Source organism: Artemia sp. Qi Xiang Cuo, chromosome 4, assembly GCF_049724085.1.
Source record: "Artemia sp. Qi Xiang Cuo chromosome 4, ASM4972408v1, whole genome shotgun sequence".
Classification (NCBI taxonomy): domain Eukaryota; kingdom Metazoa; phylum Arthropoda; class Branchiopoda; order Anostraca; family Artemiidae; genus Artemia; species Artemia sp. Qi Xiang Cuo.
The window spans coordinates 9,812,200-9,826,794 of record NC_142797.1 but is presented as its reverse complement, the minus strand read 5'-3'; the positions used below and the strand labels follow the sequence as shown (position 1 = coordinate 9,826,794).

The 14,595-nt window shown below is 35.1% G+C and overlaps 2 protein-coding genes across 2 annotated transcripts in view; one reads left to right on the top strand and one right to left on the bottom strand.

Annotated features, from left to right (window-relative positions):
* Positions 1-4,697, bottom strand: part of LOC148952767 (putative ATP-dependent RNA helicase DDX5) — a 59,645-nt gene extending 54,948 nt beyond the window's left edge. The window contains exon 1 of the mRNA XM_089088078.1: positions 4,576-4,697. Coding sequence (XP_088944204.1) covers positions 4,576-4,613 — 38 coding nt within the window. The 5' untranslated portion in view covers positions 4,614-4,697. The remainder of the gene's footprint in view (positions 1-4,575) is intronic.
* A 12-nt stretch (positions 4,698-4,709) lies between these two features.
* The window catches only part of glu (structural maintenance of chromosomes 4-like protein gluon), a 93,753-nt gene continuing 83,867 nt past the window's right edge, over positions 4,710-14,595 (top strand). Inside the window, exon 1 of the mRNA XM_089088076.1 lies at positions 4,710-4,816. The gene's annotated coding sequence lies outside the window, so the exon portion shown is untranslated. The remainder of the gene's footprint in view (positions 4,817-14,595) is intronic.

The following is a 14,595-nucleotide window of genomic DNA, read 5'->3' as shown; positions in this document are numbered from 1 at the left end:
TCTGTTAGGTAATCAGTAATCCATTTCTGTATTCTTATATCAAAATAGTAGCAACTCAATTCCTTAAGTGAGAGATCATGTTAAATTTGAATCTGAAATTTTTGAGAAATTAAAATATATATAAGCAAATTCCTTGTCGTCTTTTGAAAATTGGTAATGACTTTAAGTAACTGTGTCTTACATGACCTTTTTTTCTGATGCCATGGTGAGACTGGTTTCTAAGATTATTGGACTCAAAATAAAGTTGCATGTGATCAACAAAAAATCTCTCCAAAACAGAGCAAAATATAAGAATTATGGCTATAGGTCTATAATTAAAAGAATATGATTTTGACCCTTTTTTATGCAGAAGCTTTGCAACAGCTCGTTTCCATGACAGATGCTATTCATTTCTGGAAGTTTTCCTCAACAAACTTAACTACTTTTCAAGATAGCAAGAAGCCCCTCAAATAGAACTTTACTTTTCACAATGCAATTCTGTTACATTATTAAAATTTTAATTCATACCAAGAGTTTTTCCCCCTAATCCAAAAATAAATTCACAAAGCTTATCAATCAAGATAAAACTAAGGCATGATGCTCAAAACAGTTCAGTATATATTGAGCAGTTTATAATGTTGAACTACAAATAAAGTGAACATACCACTAGATGTCATTTTTCCTGCTGTTTCTGAATGTAATAATTGCTTTTCTTGCAAATTCAATTTTAAGCCCTTTTAGAATCCTTGAAAATAATAATGTCATTCTATATTTTCTGGATATAAGAATGTTATATAACATTTAATTTGAACTTACCATTTCATTTATAAATCCATTTTGTAAAAGTTGTATATTTCACAAACATTGATTTGTCAAGATTAAGTTGAATAAAAAATTCAAACAAAATCTGCAGTGCTTTTTTCTTATTCTGTTATGTTGCTTAAAATACTACTGTTTCACCTATATGTTGAAAAATATCAATGCCATCAGAAGAAACATGGCAGATAGGAAAATGGAGAAACTGTTTTGGATTTTTTATTCAACTTAATTCAGACAAATCAATGCTTACAGTTTATCAAACTTGAAAAAAAGGATTTTATAATGAAATAATACGTTTGAAACCAATGTTCTAAACCTCTTGATTAGACCCCAGTGCTGTGCCGGCAGATTGACTGAATGCCACTGACAAGAGGCCTGGTTGATGGCTGCCAAAGTCTTGCAACGCTGCCGCAAGCAGAGGTGGCGGAAACGGAAGTTACCCCAGAAATATAATTCATAAATAAATTGTAAATTATTGCCTATAGGGGGGGGGGGATAGGGGGCTATCCTTTTGGAATGATAATGCCTCACTTTTTTTTTTACTGAAAGGACGGATGCCAAAAAGATTTTTTTCATTTAAAGTGGAGACAGAAGAAAATGATATCAAATTCCCTGGGAAACCATTGAAATATTTTGATAGACACAGGGCCCCCCATTGGGACTTGTTCAGTGTCTTGGGTATTTTATGATTTCTCATAGGCTACTGGCCTAATCTGGCTTTTGTGTGTGCTCCCTTTTAATTAGATTCTTTGGATCTTATTGAATGCCACAGCAAATCTATGACTCAGTTTTCCAATAATTTGAGGTATATCTGAATAATTTTGACATTTTTGTTGTTGTCTTTGTGCCCCTTTACTCATACCCTCAATTTTTTTTTCACAAGACACTAAGCTGTTTAATGTTATTTTGCATGTTTGTTTGAGCCATATAGTGACCTAGTTAATTATTAAGGTAAATTTTTTTTCTAATGTAAAGCTGAGATGGTATCCTATCAAGATGGAATACAGAAGGGGGGGAGAGGTATTACATTTATATGATAATATCTTGAAATTTTTTATTGAAAGCAGGGATCCCCAAAATTTCATATTTTTTTTAACTTAAAGCAGAGACGGCATCCTATCAAGGTGGTTTCCAGAGGGGGAGGGGGGGTAGTGAGCTATCATATTTAAATGATAATACCTTAATTTTTTTTAAAGCAGGGATGCCAATAAGTTATTTTTTTTATCTAAAGCAGAGATAGTATCCCATCAAGATGGTATCCAGGGGGGGGGGGGCATAGGGAGTTATTATATTTAAGTGATAGTACCTTTAATTTTTTTTGTGTTGAAAGCAGGGATGCCAAAAGGTTGACAAAAATTAACAAGATTTTTGTGAGTTATACTTGATACAGCACTTGTATAGTTTTATTTCCCAAAGGGAAACAGACACATGCATCCAACCCATTTTTTTCTTATTGATAAAACGAGTTTGATTTGAAAATATTCATGCATAAATACCAGGCAGATTCACACTAAAACAAATTGGTGTGACAAAAGCAATATCAACATCCCCACCTAACATTGCACTCAAGTGACAATGGGACCCTTGGTCCAGTGCCCAAGTTACATTAAAAGGTCAGGTCATAATAAAAGCTTTCAATCTGTGTGGTTCATGGAGGAGTCTTTGGCAGTCTTATGATCTCAGGGTACTAGATTTTGCAATGTTCTTGCATATCGACAATGGTTTAAAAATTCAATTACCCCACAAATGATTACCAAAAATATGCACAAATATAACATTTGGAATATTATAACACTCTTTTCAAAGCTTTGAAGAAAAGCAAAAAAGGCTAAATACCCTTAACTATGCTTGAAAGCTATTTTAAAAAGAAACTCTTTGGAGATGTGCATGGATATGACCATAGCAGTAGCTTTGAGCCTGGGTGGGGATCAAAGAGGAGTCTTTGAGTATCTTGACCACAGGTGACTTATTGTTGCAACTTTCTTAAATTTTTGTGAGCATTTTGAAGTCAAAGCTTAAACTCAATAACTGATACTAAGTGTCCTAACATTTTGCTTGGATTAAGAGTGATGAACTAGGAAGAAAATCTCAACATCTTCCTGGAGCTACTTCAGTCTGCATATTATTTCATTTAATTACATTTAAAATTTGGATGAGCTTTTCATTTTTTAACTAAGAAAATAGCTGGCACTTCATTTTTCTTCCTACCAAATAAACCATTAAGTGTTTTTATTTCATTGTAATTGAAGTGTTCTCATGTGAAGTGTTCATCATGTATTTTTCAATTTGATATATTTACTCCTTCCAGATGCAGTTTATAAAGCCAAAAAAACCTTTACAATGCCTTTTATTTAAATTCTTAATAAAAACCAGTTTTTAATACAAGAAGGCTTTTTAGGAATCCAAAAACAGCAAAAAATCAATCAATATCAAAGTTGCCCATTTCAACTGTTTTAAAGGTGACAAAACAGATATAAGCAAAGGGTATTAAGAAAAAATTAAGCTTCTAAGTTCAGTTATATTGAAAGTTTTTACCTAGATAACTGATGAATTTTGCAATATGGTATTTGAAGTTTTGTATGCAGTAAAGCTTGATGAAAAAAAAACTACTAATGTTGATGATTATTTATGTTAAGAATATATAGCTAACAGATACTTCAATTACTTGTATTATGCAAAAGTTCTGAAACACTAAAGTCATTTTGTTTCTACCAGATTTCTACTTCTCTTGATGAATAACAAAGAAGACCAGTTTCTAGCCAGCAACTTGTGAATTTTTGAACTTATGAATAGGCTCAAATCTGTTGTAAATTTAAGCTGTGATTTGAGAGTGATGACGAAAACATTAATTTTTGAGGTCAATATTGATTGTGCTTGCAGCATGCTGTTTTGGCCCTACTGCTGCTGGTCCCTCATCAATGCAGTGATTGGGTCTACTTTTGATACTAAAAGCCACAGAAAGAAATTTACAACAGTCCAAAAAGTCTTAAACTGAATTTGCAAGAAAACCAATTATTATATTCAGATAGAGCATAAAAATTGGCATTTAGTGGTATGTTCACTTTATTTGTAGGTCAATATTTACCAACAGTCCTTTGCATCTCATTTGAGCAATAGATATGGTTTTCAAAGTTTTATCTTTACAGAACACAATAATTACAATAGCCCAGTAGGCTGCCCATTATGGGGAAAGATATGAAGTAGCCTAGAGCCTTCTAATAGCCTACATTCCTAGGGGATCACTAAGGCTCTAGGCCAAATTGAGTTTGATTTACCTAATTGAACTACAGGGGCAAATTTCCACCTTTTTTATTGGGGGGGGGGGGCAAGAGGGATCCAGATCTGGATAGGCCTAGTCAAAAGGCATGGGGTGTATGATATTTTATTCTCTATGTTATTGGAGGGAGCAACTACCCCCTGTTGCCACCCCCAAACAATGCCCCTGATGAACTACCTTCCAAGATCAGAAAAGCCCCTAATCAAGAGTTTTACCAAAAGAGGATGCACCATTATGATTATGCAATAGCCTAGGCCTGCCTATGGTTGCCTTGTTAGGTTGGTGGCCAATTGCTTATGCCTTCTTGGGTACTTGTACCCTTTTAAAATATGCCTCAATGAACTAAATCATAATGCATAAATTTTAGCCTACAATAACGCTTCTGACACTGGTAATGAACATAGCCTTGGCGTAGCCTATTAAAGATTTATTAAAAAGTTACAACTGGAATTTTATGGTCTATGCAAGAGAATAAGCCAATACACTATGTTTATCCTCACCATTTAGACTTGTAGTTTCCGAATGTAGAAGTCATCATGCTTCAGCTCTTTTTTTCAGCTGTTGTTCTTGTAAATTTGTAAGATTATTTCTTTTCTAAACCATGGTGCCTTGCATTACCGACATCTATAAAAAGTAATTCTAGGCAGCAGAAGTAAACATATCCGCGTAAAGTTTAAATTTAAAAATTGTTTGACTTGTAATTAATTTAGATTCTAAAGTGTAAGCGAACTGATCTTTGAGGTAAGTTTTCAGTGATTGCTTTATTTTTAAGCTTATAAGTGAAATAAATTAATAAGGTAAAGATTGAGATCTGTGGTTTTTTTACTATATTAGAAGTATTTAGGGCTAGCCTATGTGAATGAACATTTTGGTATTAAGTTGGCCCCTATACATCCTAAATTAGGATCCAGGAATGTGTTTTAAACTCCAATCTTTGGTAAAATTCTAGTTTAGCTGCTTTTCACTATGTAGGAAAGGGGTTAGGTTAGGGAAATGAAACTCTTAGGGATGGGTCTACTCTGCAGACTAAAGTAAGTCCCAGGAAGGTATTTTGAAGAACCCACCTCCACGCCCTCTCTCTATCGAGGGCAGTGACCTCTAATGACCTTTAAAAATCATTGTTTAATGAAGGGGGAACCTTGTAAAACAGTTCTTCCGCTTAGCCTAGGGGTAAGACACCCAGTAGTCGGACACTTTAATCACTTTGAAAACTTTTTGACATTTAAACTACTCTAATTACTGTATTATACCACCTAGAAACTTAATTTTTTTACAGTTAAAATTCTGTTTCTTTTGTGAACAAGTAGGTTACTAATTCAAATAGTTTCGCCTAGTACAGCGCTGCCTATTTTTGAAATACTAACAAGTGACAATTCCGCCTAAAGTTGGACATACAAACGGCTTATTGTAAATATTTATGACGCAATATTGCCTAGTCCTGACCAGCAGTCTCCCTTTTCACGTCCACCAGCAAAAAAACTGGTCCCAGTCTTGTTTTCTATAGGCTGTAATCTCGGGCAAGCTAATTTCAAAATAGCTGCAGTTTGTAAATCACCATTTCGCAAATGAAAAATTAATTTTTAAAGGTTTATTACAAATTTGTATAACAAATTTGATTTTCAGAGAAGATAATAATTCAGATTGGAATTATTGAGAAAAGTGATTATCCTTGTTATTCAATGTGGGCATGTGCCGATCAAGGATTTTTTTTTTGGGGGGGGGGAGTGGGGGGGGGGCAAAATAGGTGGATCCAATAAAAAAAAATTAAGGGGCGCAAAATAGGTTGATCTGATAATTTTGCATTAGGAGTAAGTTTTATTCACGCAAACTTGAGTTAATTAAGTAAATTACGCTCTTTAATGCTCTTTTTTATGCTCTTTAAGAATATAGCAATCATTTTTGTTGGAAATGAATTTTAGCCCCCACCCCTATATATACCAATTCAGGGTATATATTTGCACATTAGGGGGGTGGGGGTAATTTTATTTCTGTGTAAATGAGAGGTTAGTTTCAACTTCCCCCCCCACCCCCCTAATTTGCAAATATATACCCTGAATTGGTATATATCGGGGTGGGGGATAAAATTAATTTAAAAAAAAAAAGTTTAAATATATAACAAATCAGATTAGTTTGTGGGTACTAAAGATAAAAAACAATTCAATGCCTTTTTTTAGGCTGATTAAGATTATAGAAATCTTGTATGGCGTAAATGAATATCAGCCCCCCCCCCTCTTTCGGCCCAAGCATATGATACATTACTAAATAAGGGGGGGGGGCCCAGGGGGGTTCTTAGGTTAATCGTAGGTTAGTTTAATCATAATTTTAAGTTATATATTAAGATTGGAATTATTATGAAAAGTGATTTTCCTTGTTATTCAATCAGGACAGGTGCGGATCAAGAATTTTGTATTTTTTTGGGGGGGGGGGAATAGGTGGATACAATAAAAAATTAAGGGGGTGCAAAATAGGTTGATCCGATAAACTTGCGTCAGGACTAAGTTTAATTAACGCAAACTTGAGTAAATTAAGTAAATTACACTACTTTAGGCTAAACTAGGGGGGCGTGCGCCCTTTCGCCCCCTCCCCGCTGGATCTGCCGCTGAATGAGGGGAACTGGTATTCCCCTGTACAATGTTTTCAACTATGCAAGATTCCAATGGTACACTTTTCATATTGATCTGACACTATTTTTGATGTGTTTTAGGCTTTTTTTAGAAATCACCATAAACTTCTTTTTGGAATAAACTTTTACTTTTAAAACGAACCAAAATAATAGTTACCATTCCTGAATCAATGTCACATGGCAACTTTTTCTTAATAGTAATTTTTTTCAAAATTTTATCCTTTGAAACGAGGCGGGATTTCTTAATTGCTTTTGACAGCTGTTTTTGTTTGAGAAGTCGCATATTGATTACTTTTTTTCTTTATTTTTGCAGTGTATCAAAAATGGAAGGTTGTATCAAACAGAAATCAAGTTTGGTTCATGCTAATGAAATAAAATAAAATATGATGAATATGCAATCATTTGTACACAAATCTGGGCTACTTATTTCGGCTTTACGAAATTGTTGTGGTCATTCCAATGACGAAAAATATAATTGTATTATCAGGGAACTCGATTTTAATAACCGAGTTCTGGGAATTTTTCGGTGGGCACCCAGGTGTACTAGGGGACTGGGGATTGGTGGGGACATTGTAAGCAGGGAGGGACTTTCCGTTTTTTCTGGGGGGAGGTGGGTTAAACAAAAAAAATATAATTGGGTACTTACGCATTATGCGGGCACCGCATAATTTACAAGTCTGACCATTATTTTTTTTTTTGGGGAGGGGGGGGGTCAAACCCCTAACCCCCCCCCTGGGTACAACCTTGGCCAAGGGACCAAATTTGCTATTTTACGAGGAAACCAGTCATGAAACCTGTCAAATAGGCTATTTGCAAGAGATCGCTATAGATAAATGACTGCAAAGCCATGGTTTCTCAATTAGTGTCAATATTTACACGATTGATTTTTGTGGTTTAAGGGGGGAAAAGGTACCTAGGTTAGGGTTGGTTACGTATTCACCATCTGGTATGAGTCCCTCCCCCCCCCCTAATGTGCAAATATATAGCCCAAAATTTTTTCTAAATTATCATAAATTCATACTATTTTATTTTACACTCGTCCTATATAATTTTGGCGGGGGGCTTTCCCCCGAGATTTGTCACTCCCTTTTGCAAAACCCATAAGCTAACGGATAACAGCTAATGGTGGCGGATCCGGGGAGTGGTGAGGGGGGCGCGTGCCCCCTAGCGAAGTCTAAGCATATCATATTCTTGATGCGCTACTTGAACGTCAAGTAAAGTGTATTCTTAAGAAAATTTATTTAAAAAAAAAAAGTTTTTACGAAGGAAGTAAAGAGCAAAGTTGAAACTTAAAACAAACAAAAATTATTACTTTTACAGCCTATCTAACATATATCAATAAAACTAGTACAAATAAACCAACTAATTGTGTTTCTCTATGCTTTTAGGATTATAGAAAACTAGCGCTCTACTGAAAACACAGAAGTCAAGTATAAAAAAAAGGATTATTGATTTAAGAATCAAAAGTGGGCATGTAGCCTAACAACACTAAACGAATCGAAAAAGCATTTCATAGTCTTATACCAGTCCTAATACTATCAAGATGGCTTTACTTCAACTTGTTTACAGACTAATTGTATGTCCTTTGCAGAACCAAAACGAGAGCCAGTCATTGAACTCAGCCATTGTGCAGAAGTAATACCAAATTAAATGTAAAAAAATAAAGCAAAATCCTAATCTGGATTGTTACTTTATCTTAAAAGGGATTGATCCGAAAAGGGATTAATAATATTTGTATTCTGTAAAACGCGTCCTTAATTGGTTTGCTTTTACTGTACCAAAACTCCTATATTATTTTGCGTTTTCAGTAAAGCGCTAATTTTGTATAATCCTAAAAGTATAAGGAAACATAATTAGTTGGCTTATTTGTACTAGTTTTATTGATATATGTTAGATAATCTGCGAAGTACTAATTTGTGTTCGTTTTAAGTTTCAACTTCGCTCTTTACATCCCTCGGAAAAACTTCGTTTTTTTAAATTAATCAGGGAAAACAGCATGTCCATTTTGAACTCCCCACTTCTGAACCCAAACTGATTGTCGCTGCGGGAACAGAACCCTTTCAAGAAGTTTACTAATTATCGAACAAACAGTAATTGTGTACGTAGCTCTAGTTTGTAGCCGTGTTTGGTGGCTGAGTTTCGATGAAGATGTTGAAAGGTGTATAGTTATTTCGCGCCTTTCCAAAAAAAAGTAGTGGCATCAACTAACAAAAATGTAGGTCAAAGTCACGAAAACTTTTAATAAAAATACCAAGTAAATACTATTTTCATTGAAAATGCCAAATCAAGAATTTTTCAAAGTCTGCGCGGGGAGAGTGGTGGCAAAAAATATTAGAAGGGGGATTGCTTGGGGGGAAAATATTTTTAAAATCTAGGGGCACAAGTTTTTTTTTAGTTTACTTGATGAAATTCTCAAGAAAAAGTCATTCCTAAATGGAAATACCAAAAAGGTTGATTTTCCAAACATAGGAGGGGGGAAAAAACACTTAAAGAAGCAAATACCCCTGCTCCCCAATTGACAGTACTGCGTATAGGATTTACAGGTATATATTTTTCTGGTACTTTTATATCTTGAAAATTCTTATAAAACAAAAAATCGCGAAGAAAAAAAGAATGTTTTGTTTGTCTTTGCGGTTCTTTGTTTTATCATGATCAGCCAGTGTGGTCTCAGAAATTAATTACTAAATTCTTATTTTACATTGTCATGTACAAGGAAGAAAAGAGATAAGGTTGTTTTATTTGATGTTTTCCAGATTTTTTTTTATTTGTGAATATTTCATTTGTGTATTTCACCAGTTCAATATTTCAATTTGAATTAGTTTCATTAAGAAATACACTGAACAAGCTATGCCAAAAGATGAACAAGATACGTCATATCAGTACAGACTGATTAGTTTTGTTATTGCCAGCTTATCTATTTTTGTTCATTGCATGCCTTGAACTTGATAACAATTAAATAAAAACAAGTTATTTTTCAAGATGAAAGTAAAGAGTGACATTAAAAATTTATACGATCGATACGATCACCCCTGGGGAAAAAAAACCAAATAAACACGCATCCGTAATCTTTCTTCTAGCAAAAAATGCAAAATTCCACATTTTCGCAAATGGGAGCTTGAAACCTCTACAGCAGGGTTCTCTGATATGCTGAATATGATGGTGTGATTTTCATTAAGGTTCTATAACATTTAGGGGGTTTTCCCCCCTTTTTTTGAAAATCAGCCAAATTTTCTCAGGTGCGTAACTTTTGATGGGAAGCACTAAACTTGATGAAAGTTATATATTTGAAATCAGCATTGAAATCTGATTCTTTTGATGTATCTATTGGTATCAAAAACCCGTTTTCTAGAGTTTCGGTTACCATTGAGCCGGGTTGCTCCTTACTTACAGTTCGTTACCATAAACTGTTTGATACAAAGTCAAAAAGTAATCTCTACATTTGAAACAATCCAAGTTGGTCCAGCTACATTCTGATCTTCCACTTCATTTAGGTATTTAAGCCTTCCATTTGGAACGTCAATTAGATCCACAAGACAGCTTATAATTGATTATTTCAAAGAAAAATTTACGAGATTATCGCCTGTCTTTAGCCTATGTCTTAGATGAATGACTTTGCAGTCATTTATCTATAGCGGTCTCTTGCAAATTGCCTATTCGACAGGTTTTTCGTGACTGGTTTCCTTGTACAGTAGCAAATTTGTTCCCTGGGGCAAGGCAGTACCCAGAGGGGGGGGGTTAGGGGGTTGAACCCCCTAACCCCCCAGAAAAAAAACATACCGGCCCTACTTTAGGTCCTGTTCCCCAAAATCCCCCGCCCCAGATGACCCATTGTGGTACATTTTGAACCCCCCCCCCCTCCGCCCAGCCTTTCCCCACCAGTGTTGGGTCAAACTAACGAGAGAGTTATTGTGTTTGAAGTAGTTTAAAAGTTCAGAAAATATGTCATTGAAGATGAGAGCCCCCTCATGATCTATAGGGCCCGGGTTGTCAGGTCTCCCCCAAGGGCATATATGACACCATAATTCTGCCAGGGAGGGGCACCCACCCCCTTGACCCCCCCCCCCATGGTTGAGAGTCGCCATGTCTTCTGATTCCATCAAAATCGCCTAGCCTAGGCTAATTGCAAAAGATTTGTTTGGTATAAATGCAAAAGATTATAATAGGCTAAACACAATATTTTATAGGTGTCCAAAATTTCAAAATCAAGATCAATATAGTTGTTTAATCTGTGACTATCAATTTTGAACTGAGTGAGTTCAAAATTGCTATGCCACACTTATCCAGAAAAAACCGTTGACTTAATTATAAATTCATATTACGGGAAGGAGTTCTGGGCAAGTGAAACAATTCTATCATTTCAGTGTTTGAAGTTCTCGAATGAAAAATGACAGTCGACAAAATTTTAAAACCATCGGTGAAACAAGCCATTTTAGTCAGAGAGCAACAGTAAACATTTCTTATGGCCTAATTTCATCATGAATAAAATAGTAATAAATTAAGGGGAAAAGTTGAGGTTCGCCTATAATAGGCGAATAGGGGGGGGATTACTGATTACTGATAGCCTACATCTGTATCAGTAATCTGTATGTTATTGTAAGTTAACAATTGTTAAAATTTAAGGTTTTTTCAAACAGTTCGTGGCAACGAACTGTAAGTAAGGAGCGACCCGGCTCAATAGTAACCGAAATTCTAAAAACCAGAATTTTGATACCCATAGATACATCAATAGAATCAGATTTTTATGCTGAATTCAAATATATAACTTTCATCAAGTTTAGTCCCACCCATCAAAAATTACGTGCCTGAGAAAATGTGCCTTATATTCGAAAAAAGGGGGAAACACCCCCAAAAAGTCATAGAACTGTAATGAAAATCACACCATCGGATTCAGCGTATCAGAAATACCTGTTGCGGAAGTTTCAAGCTCCTATCTGCCAAAATGCAAAAACTGTAAGTAAGGAGCGACCCGGCTCAATGGTAACCGAAACTCTAGAAAACGGGTTTTTGATACCAATAGATATATCAAAAGAATCAAATTTCAATGCTGATTTCAAATATATAACTTTCATCAAGTTTAGTGCTACTCATCAAAAGTTACGCGCCTGAGAAAATTTGGCTAATTTTCAAAAAAAGGGGTAAAGACCCCCTAAAAGCTATGGAACCTTAATGAGAATCACAGCATCATATTCAGCGTATCAGAGAACACTACTATAGAGGTTTCAAGCTCCTATCTACAAAAATGTGGAATTATACTTTTTTTGCCAGAAAAAAGATCACGGATGCGTGTTTATTTATTTGTTTTTCCTCAGGGGTGATCGTATCGACCCAGTGGTCCTAGAATATCGTGGGAGGGCTCATTGGAACGGAAATTAAAAGTTCTAGTGCCCTTTTTAAGTGACCAAAAAAATGGAGGGCAACTAGGCCCCCTCCCATGCTTATTTTTTTCCCAAAGTCACCCGATCAAAATTTTGAGATAGCCATTTTGTTCAGCATGGTCGAAAATATGATAAATATGTCTTTTAGGGTGACTTAATCCCCCGAAGTTCCCAGAGGGAGGGCTAAAACTTATGAACTTTACCCAATGTTAACATATAGTATTGGTTATTGGGAAGTATACAAAAGTTTTCAGGAGGTTTTTTTTTTCTGGTAGTGGGAGGGAAGGATGGGTCAGTGGTTATGTTGGAGGATCTGTTCATGAAGGAAGTTTTCATGGGGGAAGGGAAATTGCCATGAAGGGGGTGTCGGACTTGCCAGCATTATTTATTGGTTATTGGGAAGTGTACAACCATTTTCAGGAAGGATTTTTTCTGGAGGGGGGGGGGGCTAGCGGAGGGGGTTAATATAGAGAATAGTTCCGTGGAGGATGTTTATTTGGGTTAAGAGACACTTCCATGAAGGGGGCGCTGGATTTCCAATCACTATTTAAAAAACGATCAGAAATTAAATAAAAAAAAAAGTTTTTTCAACTGAAATGTAAGAAGGAATATTAGAACTTAAAACGAACAGAAATTATAACGTATGTGAGGGGGTTCTCCCCCAAGTAAAAACAACGCTATTTAATCGACAGTTTTTTTTAGTTCTTTAAAAAGATATATCTATTATAATTAAAAGGCCATTTTTTTTCAGGGGCTTTTGTATCAAATTTTTTTATACTTTTAACGTAAAGAGCGTGGTATTGACTAAGGGGAGACCCCCTTCATATACGTAATAAAAAAAACAATAAAAAAACAAGCGATACGGCTCAATAGTAATCGAAACTTTTAAAAACGGAATTTTGATGTCAATAAATGTATCAAAAGAATGTGTTTATAATGCTGATCCTAAATATATAAATTTTATTAAGTTTAGTATTACTCATCAAAGGCTACGAGCCTGAGAAAATTTACTCGATTTTTTAAAGAGGGGGAAACATCCCCTACAAGTGAAAGAATTTTAATGAAAATCACACCGTCAGATTCAGCGTATCAGAAAACCCTATTAAATAGGTTTCAAGCTCATATCTGCAAAATCTGCAACTTTGTATTTTTTGCCAGAAGAAAAATTTATGAATATAGAAGTTAATTACGTAAGTTAATTTTTAAAGACATCCATTTACAAAAAGAAAAGTAAATTTTTTATGCAAATAAATGCTGCATTAACTAAAAAACGATCATAAATTAAATAAGCGACTTTAAAACTTAAAACGAACAGAAATTATTCCGTATATGAAAGGGGCTGTCCCCTCCTCAACGCCTCGCTCTTTACGCTAAAGTTTGACTCTGTCTCACAACTTTATTTTTTAAAACAATAAAAAACTTTAACGTAAAGAGCGAGGCGTTGAGGAGGGAACAGCCCCTTTCATATACGGAATAATTTCTGTTCGTTTTAAGTTTTAATGTCACTCCTTACTTTCAGTTTAAAAAACTTGTTTTTTTTTATTTAATCAGAAGAATGATCACAGATGTGTTTATTTATTTATTTATTTTTTTATTTCCCCAGGGGTGATTGTACCGATTCAATAGTCCTAGAATATCGTAAAAGGGCTCATTTGAACGGAAATTAAAAGTTCTAATGCCGTTTTTAAGGGACCAAGAAATTGGAGGGCAACTAGGCCCCCTCCCACGCTAATTTTTTTCCTAAAGTAACCCAATCAAAATTTTGAGATAGTCATTTTGTTCAGCATAGTCAAAAATCTAATAAATATGTATTTGATGATGACTTAATACCCCACAGTTCTCGAGGGAAGGGCTGGAAGTTATGAACTTTGCCCATTGTTTACATATAATATTGGTTAATAGGAAGTATAAAGACGTTTCAGGAGGGATTCTTTTCTGATGGAGGGGGAGGAAAGGGTTAGGGGGAGGATTCTTCCAAGAAGGCTGTTTCCTTGGGGGAAGGGACATTTCTATGAAGGGAGCGCCGGATTTCCCAGCATTATTTAAAAAACGATCAGAAATTAAATAAAAAAATAGTTTTTCAACTTAAAGTAAGGAACAACATTAAAACTTAAAACAAACAGAAATTATTACGTATATGTGGGGGTTCACCCCCTAGTCAATACCTTGCCCTTTTCGCTAGTCTTTTTTTAGTAGTTTCAAAAGAGCCATCTATTCTAATTAACCGGCTTTTGTGATTCAGGGGTTTGTGATTCGAACAAAACTCGAATAGTAGCGTAAAGAGCAAGGTATCGACTAGGGGGCAAACTCCCTAATATACGTAATAAAACATACGAATATAGATGTTCGTTACGCAAGTTAATTCGTAAGTTACGTTAGAACAAAATTTCGAGAAAGCCATTTAGCAAAAAAAGTAAAATTAATATGCAAATTTCGTTTTAATTATTCATGTACGGTGAGCCAAAATAAGATCTTACAGCTCACTGATGTTAGCAAAAAGTGTGAAGACCGCCACTGTTTTG